Source organism: Elgaria multicarinata, chromosome 5 (assembly GCF_023053635.1).
Source record: "Elgaria multicarinata webbii isolate HBS135686 ecotype San Diego chromosome 5, rElgMul1.1.pri, whole genome shotgun sequence".
NCBI classification, from domain to species: domain Eukaryota; kingdom Metazoa; phylum Chordata; class Lepidosauria; order Squamata; family Anguidae; genus Elgaria; species Elgaria multicarinata.
This window is the reverse complement of record NC_086175.1, coordinates 71,182,892-71,208,395: the sequence shown is the minus strand read 5'-3', so window position 1 is coordinate 71,208,395 and position 25,504 is coordinate 71,182,892. Positions and strand designations below refer to the sequence as shown.

At 42.2% G+C, this 25,504-nt stretch overlaps 1 protein-coding gene across 3 annotated transcripts in view; it reads right to left on the bottom strand.

Annotated features, from left to right (window-relative positions):
* Positions 1-25,504, bottom strand: part of DSCAM (DS cell adhesion molecule) — a 365,261-nt gene that overhangs the window by 86,239 nt on the left and 253,518 nt on the right. For all 3 annotated transcript variants that reach the window (XM_063127558.1, XM_063127556.1, XM_063127559.1), the window contains 5 exons: positions 20,425-20,495; positions 18,434-18,674; positions 13,652-13,798; positions 11,504-11,659; positions 4,571-4,704 (listed from right to left, as the gene is read on the bottom strand). In XM_063127558.1, the coding sequence (XP_062983628.1) occupies positions 4,571-4,704; positions 11,504-11,659; positions 13,652-13,798; positions 18,434-18,674; positions 20,425-20,495 (749 nt within the window). The remainder of the gene's footprint in view (positions 1-4,570; positions 4,705-11,503; positions 11,660-13,651; positions 13,799-18,433; positions 18,675-20,424; positions 20,496-25,504) is intronic.

Genomic DNA, 25,504 nt, shown 5'->3' with positions numbered 1-25,504 from the left:
GGAATCACCTGGCTGCACACACAGCCTTTTCTTTTCAACTATGGATGATACTTTTATAGGTTACCATTTTAAAGTAAACATACAAAGAAGGAAAAGTAAAAGCGGGATGCTGTTATACACATCTACCATGTAACATCTAGCTTGGCCCCGAGCTACAGTTAATTCTTGTACTATCTGGGCCATTCCTGAGCACCTGACATTACTGTAACTCTAAACAGCACTCTATTACTGAAAAGATGTAAGGCTATATTGAGCACTACACCAAAATCTTGATATGTTTCTATTCTTTTGGGATGTTAAAGTGTGTGTGTGTGTGTGTGGCCAGGGGGTGGGGAAATCAAAGACATCCCCCCCCCCAATTTTTTTTATTTATTGCATTTCTATACCGCCCAATAGCCGAAGCTCTCTGGGCGGTTTACAAAAAATGGAAGATCATAATGGGCTTCTAAATTAAATGAGACCTATCATTCTTGGTGTGTGTGTGTGTGTGCTGGATTACAGTGTTTACACTTTATGACTTTCCAGGCCTGTGAAGACTGGAAACCTTTTTAAAAAAAGCATTAAAAAGTGCCTCTTCCAGAAAGCAATGCTACTCTGAGTTTTTAGCCTGAGCATATATGTGTTTTTACATTTTAAAATGTAAAAGAAACTTAGATAAATATAACAAAAAATAAGATTTCCACGTACCCCATGGTATTTGGGAGGGATTCTTTTTGAAACCCTACATAAAGAGTAGAAAATTCAAACTGGAAGAAAAAGAAAAATCCTTCCTTGTGTTACTCGATCTGCTATCTGCCATGTAGGGGATCAGGGTGACCCACTTAACAAGTTCTGAAGAGCATTGGAAGCAGCTGTGGAGAATTCAGCTTATTCCTTGGCTGTTCAGTTTAGTACCACAGTGGTCCCTAGCGGCATGCTGGTAAAATTACACTTCCCTTGAGTAGAGCAAGGAGGCAAAAGGGCTGGAAGGCTGAACAGGTAATTTCACAGGTGTTAGAGAAAGTGCCTTTTGTTGCAACTCCCCTGAAATAATCACTGCCTGGGCAACTTAAAAGAGCAGCAATCCATGCAGTCTTATGCCAGTCAAGGACAGTTAAAAGTTTGATTGGAACATGACTGCTGGTTGCCACTATTATGAAGATGAAGGAAATTCAGCCAAGCTGAAGTGTAGATGTGGAACAAAAACATCAGAGCGGTATGATTTTGGAAAGCGGCTCAAAACATGGATGTTACTCAAATGTGTAAGCCGTGGAAATAAGCTTAACGCCATAGGGGGCAAAATGTAATGAGAATAACTTGCTTGGGAACAAAATCCAGTTACTGAATGTACCCTATGGTGATTAATCTCCCTGTGATATATTGCCAACTGTTTTAATGAAGAAAAGGCAACTAGAAAACGTTGCATGATTGAGCCTCATAAAGGTAGGAGCGCCACCTGGTGGCTATTTTAAAGCAGGCCAAACAAAGTTCTTTCTAAGCTTTTCTAACCTCAAAATACAATGAAGAGCAATAAAATTAAACCAAGACTCTTTGGATAGTAATAAATCTGCCAGCAGTAAATGCGGTAAAACCAACACACCGTTCAATTATTAATTTAATGGAGCCAAATCATCTGGGTTTGCATAGTAATGGTTATTAAATTGATTTTATCCACTCATTCAAGAACAGAATATCTTCCTGTACTCTGAGGTCCTGTGGCAATAAGTAATACTGCTGGTAGGTTGGATAGGTGAAGTGAGAAAAACAGCTTAATAACATTTAAAACCCAACAGGCTAGCTAAAGACTAAAAACATGTTAAAATGCTTTGGACACATTTTATTTTTCTGGAATGTGTTAACAACACACTGATGTTTGGCAGTAAACTGCAATTACTAAATTTTATATTCCCAGTCCAAGAGGTGTAAAAGAAAGGATTTTGCATCTCCCTTTCCCACAAATTGATTAACAAATTTTGAATCCAGAGAGTTCTAGATGTCCCGGCACATAGGGCTAGCCCAGCATATTCTGCTGTCTGAGGCAAGGGACAGGATGGTCCCCCACCCACCATTCTCCTCCAGAAGCTGAGTGGCTTGGCAGTAAAAACTGCTGCATTTAAATATAAACAGAAATATTGAGAAATCTTTGATCAGACCATGCTGTTTGGGTAGCCACCTTGTATGTGGCTGGAAGGAAGAAGTAGTGGTTTGTCCAATGTTATTTATTTATCTAAAATGTTTATAGGCTGTCTTTTAGGGGAAACGTTATAGACTAAGAGCTCCAACCTTCGAGCCTTGAGCCAAAAACAAGAAGTCAAAAATGGCATTTGCAGACAAGGCATGGCTTGCTTTGCTTCCTAGCAGCACGCAAGAGAAGCCCAGAATCAGTTCGAAGGGGCTTTGGAGGTCATCTAGTCCAAGCCCTTTCTCAATGTAGTATCTGCAATGTAGAATGCAACTACAGCAGCCTTCCCCAACCTGGTGTTACCCAGATGTTTTGAACTCGCATCAGCCCCAGCCAGCATGGCCAATGATCAGAAATGCTGGGAATTGTAATCAAAACATCTAGAGGATACTAGGTAGGGGAAGGCTCAACTACAGCATCCCTGACAGATGGCCCACCAGCCGCTGCTTAAATACCTCTAGCTGAGAGCCCACCACCTCCTGAGGCAGTTTGTTCCACATACCATCAGGACATTTCTTATAATGTGGAACAGAAATCTGCTTCCCTGCAAGTCCCACCCCTTGATTCTAGTCCTGTCCTCTGGAGCAATGAAGAACAAGCCTACTTCATCTTCTGCATGACAGCCCTTCAGATATTTGAAGGCAGCTATCATAAGCATTCCTAGCTCTTTCAATCATTCTTCTCAGGACACTTCCCCCACCGGAATGGGTCAGCGCAGCACTCAGAATTTTTCCAATAACAGTCCAACCAGTTGGACTTAAATACAATCATATCACTTCCCGAGATTGTCCTATCAGTGGCCAAAGGGTTCCACTGAATCAACAGGACTTCCCTGTGCTAGTCAACTGCACAGCCTGCATAAGGGGGATCCCCTGTCACAGCATTTCTCTGGGCCCTCTCAGCACCCATGTCATCCCCCAACATATGAGCAAAAATGGAGAAATCATAGTGCATAATTAGGGCTCAGTGTACCCCGGGAGATAAAACACTGGCCCATTCCGAATACAATTCAGGGAAATACCACAACTATTGTGGGGGGGGGGGGGCAAGGCATGTTCATTTGGAGGCCCATGTTCTGCACACAGATGATGACATGGACATGTCTGATATAGCTTTTATAAAAAATAAAACAGAGGTGTGCAAGAAAAAAGCCATTTTTAGTTTGTTTGTTTTTAAAAGAAAACCTGATTTATTTATTCATTTGTTAAATCAAATTTGGTTCATATTACTCAGTTGTTACAATTTCATTTGTTTTCTTAACTCCCATGTATTTCCACTAACCATTGCTTTCAATGGGAGGCCACTATGCAAGAGCAAGTGTGTGGTGGGTGGAGGGCGGGGTGGACTTTTGCCCTCCAGCAGCTGTGCAGAATTGCTTATAGACCCAAAAGGAGCCAAGTCGTTTCATTAGACTCTATGGGACAAATCCAATGTTACATGAACAGACTTCCACTTGAGGAGTTTCTGCATGTTCCCTTTTTCACCGCACAGCAGGGAGAAGCTCTTATCTCCAATCAGCTGCTGCTGAAAGCTAAGAGCTTTTCCTTGCTGGAAGAGGGGGCAGGGCCTGGAGAAGAAGCTGACGGGCCAAAGGGTCCCCATCCTTGCCCAATGTGGTGCTGAAACAAGGCTATTTTGTTTCTCTATTCACTTTTTAAAAACAAAAACAAAACCCAAACATGAACAAGGCAAAGAGGTGCTGCCTAATTGAAAGCAAACTTCCCTGGACAAATACAATGAAAATTCAGTCAAAAATATTGTTAATGAATAATAATAATAATAATAATAATAATAATAATAATACAGACTGAACGATGCACTGGTTAGGAATAGAAGCTCATCTCAAAATTTGCATTCCCTCAGAATGAGTAATAATAATTTTAATATTTTAATGTAGTGTTAAGGCGCTCACTCTTGTTACATTTCTCTTGAGCGTACAAGCCAAGTATTTCACAGGCAAATATGTTATTTGTAGCATATAGCACACTACAGTGAGGTCTAAGCGGCTTAAATGGAACCAGTGTAAATAACCCTGAGCCCTCGTACATGTTGGGAATGTTGCCACCTCATCTGCATGTTACTGGAAGGAGGTGGTCTAGTCTGCAAGTCACCTCAAGATTGACACCCACCATGTTCCTTTGTGTCTCCTTTATATGGGAAAGGGTGGTTTTAAGGTAGTGTGTTGTATTGCAGAGGCCAATAGGATGAGGGGTGAAGGAACTGCTATAGCTGGAGACTGTAGAAGATTCCTGGCCTTCCCTAACCCTCCACTTTGTACCACTGCAAGTGTTTTTCAGGTTATAGGAACAAAAATGGAGGAAACAAAGAGACTGAAACATCCTCCCCCCACCTCCCACAGATTATCCAAAGTGTTGATTTTCAATTATTATTTTATTTTTGTTAACTTACGGTGGGGTATGGATGAGAGCAGAATACAGTGTACTTTCTGATGACACCATTCAATTTTATGGGAGGTAGCCAGGATACAAACACAGTGGCAGCTGACGCTGCAGCTGCTTTAACTCCAGCAGGAGGACCTGGAACTGGAGCAAAGACAGTTATTAAACAGGCAAAATCAATCAATGCATATTGACCTGCACAGGACGGCAAACCTAAAAAGAAAACTATGGCTGGCTCAAACTTCTTGAGCCCCATTTTGGGGAGAGACAATGTAGCAGCCTGCGAGCTGTGAGATGCCTTCCAGAATCTCTTGTAACGTCACACACAATGCTGGGGTGCACCTGTCTAATCAAGCAGTCGGCCCACTTGAGGGTAGCAAAATATATTACATATTTAATATATACTCAGAAGGAAGAGGCAAAGAGAAACAGGATATTCACTGTACTGAACAGAAGCATTTCCATCAGTTCATTTTGCAATGGTAGCAGTTCGTTTGCAAAAGTTACTAATTTGAAGTTAGACGGTGGTGTGTGGAAATTCTCAGGTGTTTAGAAATTAGATGCTGGCATTCAAAGAATCAAAAATAATGTTTCAGCCCTGTGTAAGGCAGACATCTAAATAGTTGATGCTGTATGCTAAAAACTGGAAATAATTTCCAGCTTAAACTCTTCCCTTTTCAGAGAACGACTTTAGTGTTCCACAAGTTCTCCTCCCACTTTTTTTTAAGTGGATGTTGTTCCTTTAGTTTTATAGGGACAGCGATGTAGCCTAGGCTGATCAGAGAGTTGGGAGGAAACAGATAATTAAAATGGATCAATTACATACATGACAAAGTCTACCTTAGATAGCCAGCACTGCTTTGCGCATCTTTTCTGTAACGGAGTACCTATTTATTTCTTTATACCGCCCTATAGCCAGAGCTCTCTGATCAGATATAGGACTACTCATCTCTTCTGCAATCTTGTGCATCACTAAGTAGCATTTGCTTCAGTGCATACTGTGATTCACTCACCAATGAGAGTAATGTGCTGACCAGTATCATTAGTTGTTGGTAACTCAGAGATGCCCACATGTGGAAGGAGTGCGTACCATGTGTCATCTTGAAGGCATTTTGTGTTTTGTGGAGCCATCTATGCTGGCCCTACCTGGCCAATGTAGACCTAATATGTGGAAATGGTTTATCATAATGGGATTGGCAGTTTGGCACTAGCTCACAGCATTTTACAGTATAGTATGGTACAGAAGGGAAGGGACATTAATAGTAATTCCCCCCCCCCCAGAAAACTTCTTCCCCAATGAGGTTATAGTTTGATTAATAGACATCCTATTATTTACACAGAGAGAAGAAAAGTGGGCAAGAAACCTGAGTTCTTTCTACTACACATTTCCTTACCTCTTTTACTGCTTGAATCATATAATTGTGGGCTCAGTCTAGTGTAACTGACATCTTTTAGCAATGTTTCAAATTCAAATTATTTTTGTAGATTTCCAAAATCAAGCATTTTACTACAGCCACTGTGTTTTCCAAACAAATAATGCATTTTGAGATGAGAAACATTCCCCCCCCCCAAAAAAAAACCCACCACCACCACACACAAATACCCAACCAATTCTGGTCAGATTTACATACGTTAAACATAAATACTGTCAGTTTTCAATACGTATAGTATAGCGCATTATGTTGCACTGAGAATATTAATAAAAATAAGGTTTATCAATAGTGTATGTGTGTGTATGCGGGGAGATCAATTAAGTCTGCTGCTCAAACCTCTTTACTAGTTTAATTAGTCAATGCAAATAAATAAAGTTAAGGAATAATGTACAGGTTAGGCTGACCGTATGGAAAGGAGGACAGGGCTCCTGTATCTTTAACAGTTGTATAGACAAGGGAATTTCAGCAGGTGTCATTTGTATATATGGGGAACCTGGTGAAATTCCCTCTTCATCACAACAGTTAAAGCTGCAGGAGTCTTGCCCTCTTTTGTATCTGGTCACTCTAGCTATTCTCCTGAAGCAAAAATCCAGTAGCCGATCTACACGAGCCAAAGCTCTTTCCACTAAGGCAAAACCGGCACTGCATATAACTCTGAGGTTCTGTCGTGATTCCAAGCCCTCCCGCTGAGGTGCGAGACAAGAAAGATGTTTGCCGTGTAGTCCACAAAGCTTTATTCAGCAAATAAACATCTCTTCATACCAGAAGGAAGTGAGAATGCTAGGAGCTTTCGTCTAAGGTTAATTACGCTAACTAAGCTAGGCAGTTGACCTTTCAACTAAAAAGAAGAGTTTCCCGGGCCATGCAGTCCAAGAACCACTTTAGCTCAGGGAGGATCTTTCTCAAGAAGTCCTTGGCATGTGGCTAGCCTGATAAGACTGCCTCTCACCTACTCATCATTCCACCTGCTTGACTCTGTACACACCCAAGTAACTGGGGGTGGGGGGCTCTGAGTGCCTCCTCTGATGAAATCTTGATGGGTAGCAACTTGCACTGGCTGCCTGTATGTTTCCGAGCCCAATTCAAGGTGCTGGTTTTGACCTATAAAGCCTTACACGGCTTGGGACCACAATACCTGACAGAATGCCTCTCCTGATGTGAATATACCCGGTCACTACGTTCAACATCTAAGGTCCTCCTCCGGGTGCTACTCTGAGAGAGGCTCGGAGTGTGGCAACGAGGGACAGGGCCTTTTCGGTGGTGGCCCCGAGACTGTGGAATGATCTCCCTGACGAGGCTCGCCTGGCACCAATGCTGCTATCTTTCTGGCGCCAGGTTAAGACTTTCCTCTTTGCCCAGGCACATGGTGGCACATCTTAATCACCCACATGTTTAGTTTTTTAACAGTTTTTAATGTTTTATGTGTGTATGTTCTGTGTTTTAGGATTTTAAATTTTGTATACTCATTTTAATCTTTATTTTAGAATTTCTGTAAACCGCCCAGAGAGCCCTGGCTATGGGAGCAGTATATAAGTGCAATAAATCAAAATAAATAAATAAATGAGAGAGAGCCCCTCGACCACCACTGGAATGAGCTCCCCACACAGACCCACCTGGCGCCATCATCTTTTTGGCACCAGGTTAAGATTGCCCTCTTCTCTCAAGCATTTATAATGGCATTTCGTGGCATATCATGGGCATTTATGCCAGTCATCTAAACTTCCTGGCTGTTAGAGCAGTACGACAATGGAGCCAGTTACCTAGGGAGGTGGTGGGCTCTCCCACACTAGAGGCCTTCAAGAGGCAGCTGGACAAGCATCTGTCGGGGATGCTTTAGGGTGGATTCCTGCATTGAGCAGGGGGTTGGACTCGATGGCCTTATAGGCCCCTTCCAGCTCTACTATTCTATGATTCTATGGTCTAGTAATTTATTGAAACTGTTTTTAGCTGTCTAAATTTTTAAATTTTGTATATGCTGTTTTTTAAGCTGTACTTTTATGTTGTATTTTGTATTTTATGAATTGTTGTAAACCACCCAGAGAGTTTCGGCTTTCGGGAAGTACAGAAATGAAATAAATAATAAAACAATAATATGCACTGGAGCTCTTGCAGGGCTTTGGTCTGAGATCCGTGCTTATGATAGATGTACAGTGGGATAGTACATCAACACAGATCACTCAGGCACAGCAAACAGACACCCTATGCTGAACTGAACACCATGTTGTAGAAAGAAAATATTTATTTATTGCCTGATTCCAACAGGTGCCATTTACCAGGCTATACTGGTTTGCACCAGCTATGAATCTGGCATGATGGGTCTGTCTGTTAAGGCACACAGATTCATTGTTTTAATTAAGATTTTATAATGCATCATTTCTAATGAATGCAATCATTTAATCCCCATGCCATCAGATACAACAGTCTGCGAAAATGCAATTTAAGCCTTGAGCGTGGAGAGAAAATGAGTGTGTCTATTTAAATTTTAATGATCAGTGAAATAAATCCTCAGGTGGAAAGACATTTGGTTAATAAGGAACTCCATTTATAGTTTAGAAGGAACTCCAGGCAAAGGGGATAAATGGAGCACATTTAAAAACAACAGCACACCCCACCAGAAATTTCTGCTGCAAGATACGCCATGAACATATTGGACAGGATATATATATATATATATATTCTCCTGTTGGCTTCATGGGAAAGAGAACTAAATAATGCAAACCTTTAAAAGACTCCTCATTTTGTATTCACAGTCAGAACTGTTTCTTTTACATAAACTCCAGTGGAGCCCTGCTTGACCTCTGGTGTTGAAAATCAAGTGCCGAGCATAAGAAATGCAAATGCGGACGCACATTGCTTCTGGACCCTTTTCCTCACCTCTTGGGTTTACTGTTATTTTATGAATTAGGGGAAACATGGTTTCTTTTGCTGTTTTAAGCCACCTCTGTATAGGCATAGATTAAACCACATGCTAAGATGGTCTGTGATAAATTACTAGAAGGGAAAGTAACTCCCTTGACAAGATGTATTGGGCTGCTCATTTCCTAAGGAAAATATTCTACTGCTGCCAAAGATTAATGGTGAAGTTAAGCAAAGTCGGAAGTTCACAGACGATGCACACAAAATGTGGAACTGGAAAACATCCAAGGCTCATCTAGGTCCAAGCCCAAACACGCCAAGGCAAGATCTTCCATTTCCAAACCAGCAATAACTAATTAGCCCATATCATCCAGGTCAGATTGTGCTGCAAGCAGAGAACTCAAATAAGCAGGCTGAACTGTCCTAGGGGTGCTTGTAGAGTGACAGGGGTGCTTTAATAAAACCAATTCAGACCGGCCAAACAAGAAAGTAATGCCAGATTGTCAGTAGGAGGGTAAATCACTTATCAGCCTCCTGAAAACAAGAGGAGCTGGGCACGTTTTAAAAATTGCCCCTTATTTCAAGTGATCATGAGTGTTTCAGATTAATGTGAAAGCTATCTGATTTTTCCTGGGAAGAAACTCTGGGCTCATCTACACCAAGCAGGATATTCCACTATGAAAGCGGTATGAAAGTGGTATATTGAAGTCAGGAGCCACACTACTGCTTTATAGCGGTATTGTAGTGCACTGACAACTGTTGGAGCCCATGACACATACCATATACTACTTGGTGTAGATGTGTCATGAGCCCCAACAGTTGTCAGTGCACTTCAGTACCACTATAAAGCAGTAGTGTGGCTCCTGCCTTTTATATACCACTTTCATAGTGGAATAGCCTGCTTGGTGTAGATGAGCCCTCTGATAGTTTCCCCAAACAAATCCAAGAGCTCTGTAAAATGCCTATGTTTGCTCTCCTTGACATCCTTCTCTTTCGCCCTCTCACCCCCAAAATGAACCTGGCTCTTCCCTTCACTTGCCCTTAATACACTGGGTAACAGTTTCGCAGCGCACAAAGCCCAGGTGACAATGGGAGAAGTATTTCTCTTGAGGGCTGAAACAGCCACCCCACCTCTTGCGGATAGCCTTTTTCTAAACAACTGAGCACATCCTCTGTATTGCTCCTAGCTCCAATATCTTACCCTGCTCCAATCTGATAGAGCCTTGCTCCCCGGGTCTACTTAATTCTGTACTGCTCCCCTGCTCTGCTAGGCTCGCTATGTGCTCCCCACCCTGTAGCTTGTTTGGATTGCTTTAATGTAAATATTCTTGGCCTGCCAGTCTCATCAGAAACCCAGCTAGGCCCTCAACTAGATATCTTGGCCTCACTAATGGAGACTGTGCTGATATGACTCCTTTGCCGCCTAACCTCTGAGATACCCTTCCCCAAGATGTTTTTATAAAAAACAAATAAACTTCAATTCCCATTAGCCCCAGCCAGCATGGCCTATGGTCAGGGTTGATGGGAGTTGTAGCTGAAACTATCTGGAGGGACTCTGATTGGAGAAGGCTGCTCTAAGGGCCAACCATGGGGGAGGGGAGTACATCTCCTAATGGCCCAAGAACCTGCAGAAGAGTACAGGATCTAGGGCGGCCACGTAATAGGGATGGGCAAACTCACCCATACCAGGCTCAGGAGGTGCTCGCCCCATCGCCACGGCCATCTGCCCCTGCTTGCTGGGCTGCATGAGCCTCTTCTGAAGCTCAACTTGGGCCAGCAAGCGATCAGAAGCCACCCACCCACATGCCAAAATCGCACACTTCCACCTTCAAGCCTTTACCCTTGTGTCAAAGGGGCCTTTAAGGCAGGGGGGGGGGATGCACAATTTACAAAGGCTCCTGAAAATGCACACTCCCCCCCCCCATTGTGTCAATGGTGACTGTCAATGATGCAGGAAGGGGGAGATGCTCAATTTTGGGGTGCAGGTAGGAGGCTGCTGAGCACTTGCTGGGGCCTTGCGAGCACTCGGGGGGCATTTCCGCATGCAAGAGGAGCGCCTGACTAGGTCCGAGGGGCAAATATGGGGGGTCCACTGGGCTTCCAGGCCCAGTCAGACACTCATGACAACCTGACTTATGAATTGCCAAAAGGAAGGAATTGCATCACCAAACATGAGAACAAGAGAGGACAGTAGGTTGCATAAAATGTGCATGTGGTAATTGATGTGTATAAATGCAAGTTTAGAAATTATTATTTAAGCTCAAATAGAAATACAGTCCGTTGCACCATGGTGAGGAATATTGTGGCCTGGTGACCTATTTGCCTTGCTCAGTGTTGTTGAAGGGCATCTTCAAGGCTCAGCTCTGCCTTCTGAAGGTCCTTTATCCTCATACCAGAGTTAGACTGGACAGACCTTCAAATAGAGGATGCCTTCAAAATTGAGGAAAGTCCTCTGTCAGCCCCTCAAATAATGGATTGTCCTCTGTAAAAGAGGACACATGGCTACTCTATCCATTCAACATGGATGTCTGCATCTACACAGTAGACTATTTTTAATTCAGATATACATTTTGCTGTGCATTTATGGAGAGCTGTGAAAATCCAGCAGCAGTAGCGTGTTTCTAAACGGTGATAAAGAATGTTTCAGTTCTTACCATCCTCCTTTGTGCGTGTGAAAATCTGCTCGCTCCTGACCCCGTCTCCAGCTCGTGTGAATGCCAACACCTGGATGCTGTAGTTGGTGTACTTTTCCAGACCATCAAGCTCTAATGAGGGCTGTGTAGTGGTAACATTTTTAATTTCTCCCAGCTCTATGGAGCAGAAAATTAAATTGAGTTAGTGACAGTGTCATTCTTCTCCCATTGAGTGGTAATTATATTGCTGTGAGCATAAGGAAGAAATTGTCGGATTAAAATACGTAACTGTGGTGGGGATAAAGTTTATTATGATTATTAAATAAACATGCTAAATGCCCATACTGTGCATTTAATCATAAAAATTGCAACTGTCTTACAGATAAAAATAGTCACTTGAAACACTTTGAAATTACTGATGTGCTATTTTGGACTTATAATATTATTATTTTTAAATAGGCTGTTAAATTATCTGGATTAGAAAATGTTATGAAACTACATTTTATTTTACTGAATATTTTTTAAAAAATCAGAATGGCAGTGCAGGATGCTAACTAAATGAAATGTGTTTTGGACAGTCAGTGTGGTGAAGTGGTTAGTCTTGTCGTCCGAATCAGCTCCCTGTGAGTAGCCACATGTGTCGACAAAAGAAACACCCCAGTCATGGTTTGAAAGAAACTTTACTTTAGGAATAAGCGACTTTCCATCTTAGGGTAAGATGGCTCAGTTTCAGCCATGTGGTCAGCAACCCATGAGGCAGGGAACAGCAAGAAGAAGGAAGTAGAGGGGAGGAGACAGGAAAGGGAAGAAAAAACATCCCAGCAAACCTCTCCCACCTTTTTCAGGTACACATTAACCCTTTAGCTCCAGGTTCAGTGAGCTGCAGCCCGAGTTCTGCTAACAACTAGAGTGTTGGACTGGCACTTGGGAGATCCAGGTTCTAGACCCCACTCAGCCATGAAGCTCACTGGATGACTGTAGGTCAGTCAAAGACCCTTAGCCTAACCTATCTCACGGGGTTGTTGCGAGGATAAAAAGGGAGAGGAGGAATATCATGTATGCCATCTTGGAGGAAAAGACAGGATATAAATGTAATAAATAAAGAAATAATAAATTTGCAAATATTTCCTGAAAGATTTATTGGGTCAGAACACTTTGAGAGCAATCCTAAGAGAGGTGTAATGGGAGCAAAGTATCTGCCACTTTCAAAGACCTGCTGGCTGAAGCCAGCCAGAGCAGGAGGTAGGAGGGGCTGGATTCTGGCTGGCACAATTGAGGGGCCTGATCCTGGGATCCAAAGCTGCCTCCATCCTGTCCCCAAGAATGCCACTTTGGGGTCTACCACTGGGAGGAACATCAACAGTGGTAGATTTACACTTGTGGGTTTCTATGGGTGTAACTGGGGCCTCCAGAGTGGACATGCCCCCCAGTACCAGTGCAAGTCCTCCCTGCCAACAGAGGCATTTGTCCACCTTATCCTAACCCCCACCTGCCAGAAGATCTGGGGGTTAGGATCTAGTCAAGTATTCTATTTCTGACAAGCATCAAAATCAACAAAGAATGCTGATAGCATCAGAAGCTGCTAAAAGAGAACAGTGGTTTGTATTGATTGCCAGCAGCTTCCTGTTTAAAGCACTGCCAAATGATTTCTCAGATGCCCCTGCGACAGGGTTGCCTTAGAAAATATTACAGATGCTTCCAAAAATTCTCCTGATTGGAATGTCTCCCCAGATTTCAGTTTTCAATTACCTGTTCTTGCTTCTGAAGTATTTCTACAGTACCAATGTACCCAGGTCCATTGTAAAACACAGCAAAAAAAGTGATCTTGATATAATTGCAGGTATGGCTGTATTAAGATTCTTTTTGTGCAGTGCTTTGCTAATTGTCAGAGCACATGTGTGCAACAGTAAAACACTGCACAAAAATAATCGACACAATCATAAATACTTCCACATCGGGACTGCTTTTGGGGGCATTTTTTTTTAATGAATACATACATCCACATCAACTAAATGCTGAAGCAAACTTCAATGTCTCCAGTTCCAGAATTATTTGTAGAAATTCTCCTAGATAAATCAGAATTCAGGAGGAGTGGAACACAGGGCAGAGTGAACCCATGGAAAATCTTTCAACCCTAGAAAATATTGTATGGAGCGCAAAGTTACTTACCTCCATCCAAAAGATTAGCCCAATATATAACCCTAAATCCCTGTAGAATTCCATTGAGGGAATCTTTGGCAAGTGTAGACCAGGTAATAGAGATGGTTTCTGGCGAAGTAGCAATAGCTTGGACGTTCTCTGGAGGTGAACTGGGAACTGAAATTAGATCAATACAATTAGATGATGATGATGATGATGATGATGATGATGATGATGATGATAAAAAGGCACATTTTCAAAATGCACAAAATATCTGTTTACATTCCCTCAATAAGTCCTTCATGGGGGGAATGATAATGGGAACATTATTTCCAATAACAGTCCTCTAGACAGAAGAATGCAAACAAGTTGATAATGGTGCCTGTTAAAGTGCAGAATTTGATAAGGATACTCGTGAAGTTATGCTCTCCCAATTTCAACCAATGCTGTAAATGCATGCTAATAATTATCATATGGGTTTTGGCAAGAGACTAAATAACCTCCAGTAATTATCATGAAAAAACTCTGTGTACTTTCCACCAAGGTGCTGAAAACAGTGTGTCCATGAGTCCATAGATTATGAGCAGTGCCCCATACTAACATTGCACCTATATTAATTCTGTTGCTCTGGGGATAATGGGCCGCTAGCACAATAGGAACTAGCATTTTCAGAAATAACTAGAAATGCTCATTTCCAGAATGGGACTGCTGACCTGCTACTACTTCTATCCAGGTCAGCAAGAAGTTAAGCATCCTGCCAAAATGGCAAAACATAGGATGGCTAATTGATTTGCAAGTATATTCTATGTGCAACTATTTGTGCATGCATGTAATCCTGTTTCCCATAGAGTTGGGCTGAAGGTTCACATGAACAAAACTTCTGAAACATTTTCTAAGATTTTTCTTTTTGGGGACATCCCACCCCCCTGAACCATTGGAGATTTTCAGTGAAATCCCACCTTCATTTCACCACCTGTGGATAGAGCAGAGAATGTCATGTACAACTGTGGATTCAATTTTAATATTGTCAATATTATTGTTTCAATATTGTTAGAGGAAGGAATAGACTTGGCCCTTTCTCCTTCTAGTCCTCCTCTCTTAGTCCATTCATCCATCAGTATAAACTAATATAGTTTGATTCAGTATTAACTCAGCTGAAATTTTGCAGAAGAGAATTTTCTGATATTTTTTTCTGAGAATATTCTTTCCTGTTCCACCACCAACTATTGGAAATTTCCACACTCTTTCCCAGAGCATATACAGTTAAATACCACCACCACCACCACCCTTTTTGCTACCTATAAACTGGGTTGAGAATTTTGGAGGGCCATTTTCATCCACATATGACAACAGTGCTAGAATGTGGCCATTCTTAATATTTAAGCAAATAGTGGCCACTGTATAAACTGACCAAAACAGACAGATAATATAACTAAATAATGATGTATTATTGTAGGAAAAGAGGTTTAATTTTCTATAGCAACGAAAAAGAGTATAAAACCATTTTAAATACAACAGCTGCCATCAAGAGTTCTCTAGACATATAGAACTTCCATAACCAATTGAAGGAGAACAAGATCCATGAGAATTTGGAATCTTTTCCTCTCCCCAGAGTGAGTAACAAGAAATCCCTACTTTGTATGTGCTTGCGTGGAAGGGTTGTGCAAGAATTTTGTTCTGATGTGTTTCTCACTCGATTTTGGCCCATTTCAACCCCAAACACTAATGGAACACATTCCCAAGCTTGCATTTGCATTTGCAAAATGTGCACTTTATCAAAATGTACACTTAAAAAATGCAGGTCCCCCCTTTTTTAAAACACACATTTTCACCTTTTAATCTATGGGGGGAAGTGTGCTTTGGAAGTGCACTTTCAAAAATGTGCATTGGAATGCACACTTTCCCAGTTAAAAAAAACAAAAAACAGATCAAAATAGAAAATGGGAGTGAGGCAGTGTGAACTTCAAGGTGGAATCTTGGCCAGTTTGAGCATTGCTGATTCTCCCATCTTTAAGGGCATGTCTAGACCATGCCTTATCATGGGGATCGCCCTGGGATCATCCCTGTGTATCCACATGACGCACAGAGGATCACGGGAGCAGGGAGGGGTGATCCTTCTCTTTCCCCGGGATAACCGGGATGGCTTTTACCCCAGTTTTTCCCGCGGTCTTGAGATCTTCCCAAGACTACGGTATGTGTGGGAGGCTGTCCCGGTTTCATCCTAGCTCCTTGCGAGTAAATGCGAGGAGCCGGGAACTGGGCATGGGGCACGGAGCTCTTCAGGAGCTCCGTGCCCATCGGGGGTGGGAGGGGGGTGAGCGGGATCTTTTTTAAAAACAACAACTAACCTTATCATTGGAATACTCATGCACTCATCTTCAAAAATAATAAAAAATGGTGGGCACGATGACCTCCTTCCTCCCAGGACATTGTGCGCTGCTTGTGGACTGAGGGGGAGGATCTCACAATCACCATATCATGAGATCCTTCCCTCCCCTGGTGTAGACATGCCCAGGGTCTGTCTGTCTGTCTGTCTCTCTCTCTCCGTAGAGTCTCAACTGGAACAATGCCAATATTTCTAAATTTGGCAACCTAAAGTAATCTCTAGTCCCTCCAAGATGTTGAGAACCTGCCCTGCAGCACTAAAATACATTGCCAAGAGTCTCTCTCAGCAGTCTCAGTCCTACCTGAAAAACAAATATACATCAATGAAGAGAACCAATATTCTATATAGCTTTATTTACAGAAGCCCTCAGACATTTAAAAGCTTTCTGTTATTTAATTAGCATACACAGAACTTCACCTCAGATGATATTACTTGGTAATTATTTTACGAGTGCTCTGACTACTTCAAACATCTGAGAATCTCTCCCAAAGGATCATGCTTGACTAGTCAGAGATTAGAGCATGCTTTCCCACTATTTTCTTAGCTGACTGAATAATCCCCCTTTGCCACAAGAGGGCTCTCTATCATTGCTTAAGAACAGCACTTACAGCCTGATCTCAATTACCTAGAAATACATGACACATAATTTAGTTTTGCCATTCTTAGAAAGTATTGTGCGGTTTTGTGAGCTAGTAAGTTCAGATTTTTTAGCCATCCTCTGGACCTCAACAAGGCAAGATATTGGGAGACCTCTCTCTCTCTCTCTCTCTCTCTCTCTCTCATTTTAACAATCTATAAATACATTTTAACTTGGTGTTTTAAATTTGTAATTTTGCATTGCTGCTGTTTTTATCTGGTTGAGCGTTTATATTGTATTTTATATTATGGTTTTATACTGTTGTTTTATACTTTGAATGGTTTTAATTTTTGTGAACTGCCCAGAGAGCTCCGGCTATTGGGCAGTATAGAAATGTAACAAATAAATAAATAAATAAATAAATAAATTTCCTCATGGCCAAAACACTCTGCATGACGAGGGATTTAGATCAGGAGAACGTCAGAAGGGTACAGGATTAAAATAAAACCCCACTCCCCCAGCACCAATCTCTCAGCCTGATCTGGGCCCCATGCATGTGAACTGAAAGAGTGTACCCTAAGCCTCCTGAGTTCATACGAAGCACTAGCTAGAAGCAATGTGACATAGCATCCTCTCTAGGGATATACAAGAAATTCATTTCAGTTCTGAAATCTTCCGAACTTTCCCTGTTCGCAGCCCCAAATGCAAATGCAAAAACACTCACAAATTCCTGAACTTGTGATTATGTTTTTTAAAAAATGCATTTCGAACTGATCTTCAAAGTGGAGTATGGAGAATTTCACTGAGCTAAAACATCCTTGCTTCTCCACCATTGCAAGGGGGCTCTGGGGCTGTGGATAAGTGCCTATTTGCTCTGGATTCCAGTCAGGTTAGAAGCATCATGTAAGCCTTGTGTGCGGATGGGTATCTTGCACAAATTCAAAATGTTCCCAGAATCCTTTATACTATGGTAGTAGGTTGTTGAAGTATGTCTTTTGAGTTTCTGAATGCTGTCCATGCCACAAGCAATGTGAAAGCTCAGACATCTGTTGTTTCTGGCATGACAAGCAGCCAAGACAAAAATCAGTGTCCAAATTCAGGAACCCATTTATTCAGTAGAACTCCAAAATTTGATATTGCATAAAGCAGTACCATTAAAAGCTACACTATTGCAGCTAATAGGTCTGATAGATTTCCATGTGGCTAATGGCCCACTGATAGGAATACTGAGGACATTAACCCAAGGGACAAATTTTGAGGGAGATGGAGGTGGTATCCCAGGGGAGCAGACAGAGATTTGGTTTTCTGCATTTTTCAAGACAGGTAAAACGCTCCCTTGGCTGTGAAGGTGGCAGCTTCCTTTACAGAAACAGACCACCCTCCAAGGTAACAAAACTTCCACTTCAATAACAACCTTTCCCTTACAGCTAAGGTCAGGCTACGCTACAACATGCACACTGACATTGAAATATAAACACATGTTCTAAAAATATAAAACATCACCATATGGCCCTATGCTATGTCAGTAAAAAATAGCCAAAGGCAAGGGTGGAACCAAGTAATCTTCAACAATAATATTAGCAAAAGTTTTATTAAAGTGCCAGGTGCCTAGCAGCTTCTGCAGACAACTGCATGAACGTTATAAAGCCCTGAGGAAGAACGCAACCGCGTTTGAAACGTGTAGGCACCTGGCACTTTAATAAAACTTGTACTAATATTATTGTTGAAGATTACTTGGTTCCACCCTTGCCTTTGGCTATTTTTTACTCCCCTACGGGGTTTTCCTTGCTTTCGCACCTATGCTATGTCAACCTGATCACAATATGGCATTTACACAGGTACTACCTACCATCCTCAAGAGTAGTAGTGATAATTTCCTGAGAAGATGGCCCTATTCCAGCTCGATTACATGCCTGTACCACCATGCCATATTGCGTGAATTTTTTCAAGTTATCTAAAGTATAAATTTCACTGTCTCCAGTGGTATCGATGCTGATGATGTTGAACTGAAAATTGCCGCCTGCGCTGTATTCCCGGTAACCAATCTGGTATCCACGAATAATTCCATTTTGAAAGTGTTTCTTTGGAGCCTAAAAAAGATACAAGTTGTATCCACTTTGAATGCAATATAATGTTGCCAACATAAATTATAAACTGACAAAGTGGTATATAAAAGGCAGGAGCCACACCAAGCAGGATATAGCACTATGATTAGGGTGACCATATGGAAAGGAGGACAGGGATCCTATATCTTTAACAGTTGAACAGAAATGGAACTTCGATCAGGTGTCATTTGTATGCATGCTGCACCTGGTGAAACTCCCTCTTCATCACAGCAGTTAAAGCTTCAGAAGCTATACTAGAGTGACCAGAGTGTACTCTAGTGACTAGAGTATACTCTTTTAAATCTGGTCACTCTAGTATAGCTCCTGCAGCTTTAACTGTTGTGATGAAGAAGGAATTTCACCAGGTGCTGCATACATACAAATGATACCTGCTGAAATTCCCTTTTCTATGCAACTGTTAAAGATACATGAGCCCAGTCCTCCTTTCCATATGGTCACCCTATTAATACATATGATAATTGAAGAAAGGATTTCAAAGCATAACAGCAAGTCAGGAGAAAAAGCAGAACTAGAGATCTTTCTTATCCTGTTAGGAAAAGGAAGCTTAGACCTGAAGCAATCACTAGAGTGAATCCCCCTAAAAACAGTGAAAATCAAGGATGACTGTAAACCCAGCCCCCTGATCTACATTTCCAAAGCTGGCATTTGTAGGATTGGATGCAAAGCTTTCTTCCTGAGACACAAGGTACATGGCCACCACATATTATCTCAGCTCCCAAGCTGCAGCAGTGCAGAGCAGTTTCCCTATTACTGATCGTGTCTGACCAATGAGGTTGTTAATAGTTGTTGACTTGGTTTTCAAATTTGAAAGTTTTATTTTTAAATTCCATTTCTCACAGATGCTGTCCTAGACAGCCAATTATTCCCTGTTAGTATCTGTGAAGATATGCAGTCTATTTCCCAGCTTAGATTCCAATTTCCGGAGATAATTTTCCCCTTTTTCCTTTTGGTTGATTATTTCACTCCGTTTGTCAAGTACTTTTTTTAAAAAAAAGTAAAAATCCCCCATTTTCTGTGCCTTAAAATTACAGAAATTCTGCAGCTTTATAAATGATATACGCAAAACTGTTATTGTTGCAGAACTGGTTGCAGAACTACATAATTTGCCATTCATTTCTTATATAGCTCAACCTCAAATACATCATGTGTATTTCAATCTTTGGGGTTTATATTTTATTTCCCTGAATATTAACTAAGTATATGGTGCACAGAAATGTGCATTATCATTCAGAGGTTCCACTACCATTTCTCTAAAAATGGTGTCATCCTATGGGACAAAGTGAAGCAGTTCACATAATCTCAGTGGGGGTAAATAGGCTACCATGGCTTATTTCCCCCCGCTGTGATAGTGCAAAGCGGGCAGCTGAGTCTGGCCATGGTTGTATAAGCTCTCTACACAAGTAATGACCAAAAATCCAGTACTTATGTACTCCTTCTCCACACTGCAGCTGTATTTCTAGTAATAAGATGTTCAAAAGGGCACAATCATAAGCACATATAATTGCATGCAAATTTAATTTAGCACGCAATTACATTCAGTAGCAAAGTAATTTTTGAAAATCTAGCCACAAGCGTTGGGTGTATAAATTCATCAAACTATGTATCTCTTTTTTGATACAGCCTTGTGGGCTCCTACATCAATAATACAGTGATATACATCCCAACAAAGTTTAAGAGGCTATTTCCCCTCCCCCATTGTACATTACTAATTTACCTTCCAGGTAACCCTAATGCTTTGTGAAGATATGGGCTCAAGCTGAACATCTTGAGGGGGACCATCAGGAGCTGTTGAGAAGCAAACACATGAATCAACAAATTAAGTTCTTATATTCTGCTGCAACCCCACCCCCCTCTCAATATATCACAGCGTATTCACAACCTCTAAAATGCTGGTTTATATGGCAATACACAAAGCAATGAAAAGTGTAACCAAACACAGAAAACATCAGCTCTCTTCGGGCCTTCGTCCTCTCTCCCACCATGGGATTACCAGGGCATGAATGGGAAAGCGGGGATGAGCACACTGGCCCCGTCACCCTTTCTGTACCCCTTCTATGTTTGGCAGGCTGAAATGCTGCAGCAGGGAGCCTTTTCTACTTGGGTAGAGGCTCCCCCATGAAGTTTAGAGTCAAACTACACATTAATTAATTGAGTAGTGTATAGCTGAGCCCAGTGTTTGTTTGTTTTTACTTTAGTGCAACTGTGCATGACCCTGATTCTGATTGGGACCCCGCACACACTAGTTGGAGAGGAGTAAAACTCCCCTACACCTGTTTTCTTCCCAAAATTCGGATGGGGGGGGGGACATGTGGGGATTACAAAAAGAGAAGAAAACCTCCATTGACTCCAATGGAGACTTTTTCTTTCTTTCGTTTTTAATACCTGCATAGGTATGAAAATTCAGGAAGTGTGTGTGTGTGTGTGTGTGTGAGTGAGTGAGAGAGAGAGAGAGAGAGAGAGAGAGAGAGAGAGAGTTGAGGCAAGTGTAATCCTCCCCTCCCAGTGCACACTGGCCCTGATCTAAATCGGGGTTGTGTGCAGTTACACTAAAGTAAAGAGAATGAGCAGGCTAAGCTACACTCAACACAATTAACGTAACACGTAGTTTGCCCCTTAGAAACCTGATCTTTCAGAGTTCTAAGTCATGCAGGGAGCCTTCTTGAGTAGAAAAGACTCTTCACTGCAGCCCCCAACACAAGGAAGGACTGCAGGAAGAGGAGCAGAGGCAAGTGGCTGCTGCTGGTGGTAGTAGTAGTAGTGGTGGTAGTAGGGGGACAACAACCTCTCCCCCTCCCACAAAGGTAATTACAGGGGTAGGGGAGAACACCTGAATCAGGTTGCCAAAAGATGTAAGACATTTCAAAATGAAATACATCTATAGAAATCCTGGCTTTGCTGACACACTCGACCATGTGCCCATGGTATCCATGAGTGTGAAAACAGAAGAAGGCATCCAAGATAATGTTATGGAGAAATTTGGGTGTGAGAGGATGATTGGGATATGACACATGAAATGAAATTAGTTAGGGAGTTGTGGATTGCTTAGGATTAATGTTGTTCCTGGACCCCAACAAAAATATAGCATCCATTAAATTCTCATTAAAGCTCACTTGCAAAAGGTTCAGTAAGAATAAATAGTAAAAGGTGCATACATACTTTGTGATGGGATACTGAAATTAGATTAATAGCACCTCTGGTACAACAGAGTCATAAGTTCAATTCTGGAAGCATATCACGTTGTGATATCTGTATCTGCATAGAAAGGCTGTTGTCTGTAGACTCCAGACATACAGTTTACTCCAGCATTACACTATTCAGTAGCCAAACAGAAATTTAGGGGCTGTCTATACTCCCTGGAAGCCCCAGAGTGGCTCTGAATCTGCACTGTGTCATTTATATGATGCAGCCACCAATTTGAAGCCACCCTGGAGCAAAGAGCTGAAGGTCCTCTCCGAGTGAGGTCAGTGTGGCTCTTTCCCGTCTGTCCTTGCTCGGGTACTGCACTGGGGGCATTTCTGGGTAGAAGGGAACTTCTCATTGGTTGCTGGAAGCCGCAGGAGGGAGAGGGGGCAGGCCTGGTGAGCCTAATGGCCCCCGGAAAGCCTGCACTGCCTTCCTCCATGTACATAACTTTCTGCCTCCCCACACCAACGATACTGTAGGTTTTGGCAGCGGAGCGCCGCCAACTCAGCACCATGAAGACAGCCCCCTAGGAAGCTGAGAGATATACAGTAGGGTGAGGACACCTAGTGTGTGTGTGGGGGGAAGCAGCTTTCTGAGTCCTGCAGAAAGTATGTTATTCCCCCGCCACCTTAAAGAACCCAATTGGCGTGGAGGAGGGGAAAGGATTTCATTCTGCACCAGCACCATCCACTCCAATTGGGGCCTTTTCTATAATGTCCACGAATGATCCACTTTCCCCTTTAAGACCTCAATTGGAGCTCGGGGTGGGGGAATGACGTGCCTCAAGAAAGCATGTCATTCCCTCCTGCTATGCTAATGGCAGCCTTAAAGAGGAAGGTGTGTCATTCCAGGACATTATTGAAAATTATAGAAAATCCCCCGACACCATGGAAAGAACAAAAACCAGGACAAATCTGGGGAAATCCTGACAGTTGGTCACCCTAATATACAGTACTTAACTGTGGGAGGCAGTTAAGTGGGAGGCCCAAGCAGTTACAGGCAACATAGAATCAGATCCCCCCACCCCCGCCATCATTCTACTTCATTGTAGAAGAACATCTCAGGGAGTGTCTGACCACAGATCAAGGGCTGCATAAGTATGCCATCTCCTGTTTCTCTCATTGTTCAGGAGCACCACCCAACCTTCTAGAGAGGTTGTCTGTGGGATACAGGTGGCTGCAGGGGGTGGGGGTGGGGAATCAGAAACCTTCTTTCCATGCACTTCCTTAAGTCTGGGCACAATCCTACAGGATAGATACCCAGCTGATGGAGTGCCCTGATGACACAGTGCTCTGAATATCTCGTGTCCTGCCAGCAAGGGCCCAGCAGAAAGGGATGCTGCTAGCAAACTGAACCAATCAGATCCTGCTTTCAGAGTGCCCTGGCCAATGAGGTCACAGGAGCCAGCAGAGGCCTTTTTAGCCTTTTCATTCTTCAAATGAATGGTGCTGGCAGAGGTGGCTGTGAGGCATTTGGACTTGGCAAATCCATGGTGTTTCGTCTCGTCTCCTCACCCCTCCCCATCCCGTCCACCCCTCCCATTGAAAAGGGTGTTGCCATGGCGCTGCCACAGATCTTTCTATGACTGCTCTGCGGGGCTTGGTGGTGGTGGGCAAATCCCCACTCAAATTTCCCCATCTGAGGTTGTAGCTCTTAGGGCCTCACAGCAGGAAATCCCCAGCATTCAATGGCCCTTCAGATGCCATCTAGGAGCTACAGGATTGTTGTGTAAATGTAACTTAGGATCCAAGTGAAGTGTCTGCTTTCAATTTAAAACAGTCAAAATTCTCAGACAACAAGTAGTGAACCATAAGAAAACCTCTTCTCACTTCCATATTCATATGGTTTCTACTGGTTTTCTGTGGGATACAGGTAGCTGCAGGGCAGGTGCAGGGGGAAGCTTAAGTTTACACAAGACTTTTGCTCTACTTTTGGAACCAATGAAGCTTTCCTGGCTTGATATGGAGAGACGTTTCTATTACAGCTTACGGAGATGGGTAGAAGAGCCTATGAGAGCCGTGAGCAGCAAATTAATGAAAGGTCAGTCTATATGCCACGATTCCCCTCTTGCTGCAGGGAGATCCCCTCTTTATATGCCACCTTTGGATAAAAGAGGAAGGTAGCTTGAAGCCACAAAAAAGGATGATACTCAACGGACACCTTTGCCAGTGTGGTTTCCCTCCTCTGCCTTTCTATTTAATATTTAACTATGTTGTTTTTGTAAAGCCTTCATTATGTTCTCTGCCCTCGGGCTTCTCTCAGATGTTTGGGAATCCATTCTCATTTAACACGCCTGAGGTAAAAGCAATGAACTAAAATAAACAATGACAAATGGTGGCACTTCCGTGCATTGTGCATGTGCTCCCAGCTGATGTCAAGGCAACAAATATTGTAGCTCTGTGGAAGAAAATCCTGACCTTCTCTCCCTTCTGGTTTCACCCTGAAAAAAATCTGATGCTTTTGATGGTGGCCCCATATAATTGGCCTTTCACTCAGAATGGACAGCTTCATAATGAGAGCAAAAGGACAGGTCACTCATCTCAAAAATAGGCCACATAGCAGAGAATGTAATGTGACGTTCAGGTTGCACATTATTAATGGGGAAGCTAATCTGCAAATTAAGGTCAGTTGATTATGCTGGAACGTTAATTTTCAGCTAAATGAAAACCTACAGATAAGAAATACTACTGGTAATCTAAGTGTCTGTGTGTGTGCGCGCGCGCACGCGCACTGTATGCACATGTGTGTTTCTGAGAGACAGGTAGGAATGTGCATAAATATAAAATATTTTCATGCAGACCTTTTATTTAACAAAAAAGCAAACTGAAGTGGAAATGGGCTTGGGCAAATAAATGCTTCAAAAAGCTTGAAAGTTGTAAAAACTGAAACAAATAGATCTATCCCTCTTGACTCATTCAATGGTTTTATGTTCTGACTGGAGAAATATTCCACCCTGACAAGTTTACATATTAGGAGTAAAGAACTTATTACTAATTTGTCTTAGTATATACTTAGAGGGAAGGACAGAATGTATACGGCACAATTGTTATCCAAGTTGCTAGATAATATGAACTGTGTCTGGAATATGCAGGGACAGGAAGCATGCAATTGAAAACATGTCAGAATATTGTCAGATTCTGCACCTAGTGTTGATATAGTTTTTAGCCTTAATATGAATTTAATGGGCTATTTAATCAAAAGTAAAGATAAATTTAATAAACTTTCAGGCACTAATAGCAAAAGGGTTCACTAACGTTGAGTACATTCAGCTGAGAAGCATACAACTAATTTACAGTGATTATCCTACTCCGGAGGTTCCTGTGGATGCATGCTTTTTCCTTCACTCTACCACACCGATACTTCATTCCAATTTTATGCCTTGACACTCTTAATTCACATCCACAACAAGATACTTCCCTTATTGTATGCCTTTCCACAAAAGACAATTCCTTACAATATGCCTTCTCTGGTCTCATCCTTACATTTCCTTATTCAGCTCAGTCTGCAGGGCTATCGCTTTCCTTTGGGTAGAGTGAAGTGGTACAAGTGCAGATGCTAGCAAGTGGCATTGAGGTAATGCAGGGCAGTGTGGTATTACCATGCACCCTTCC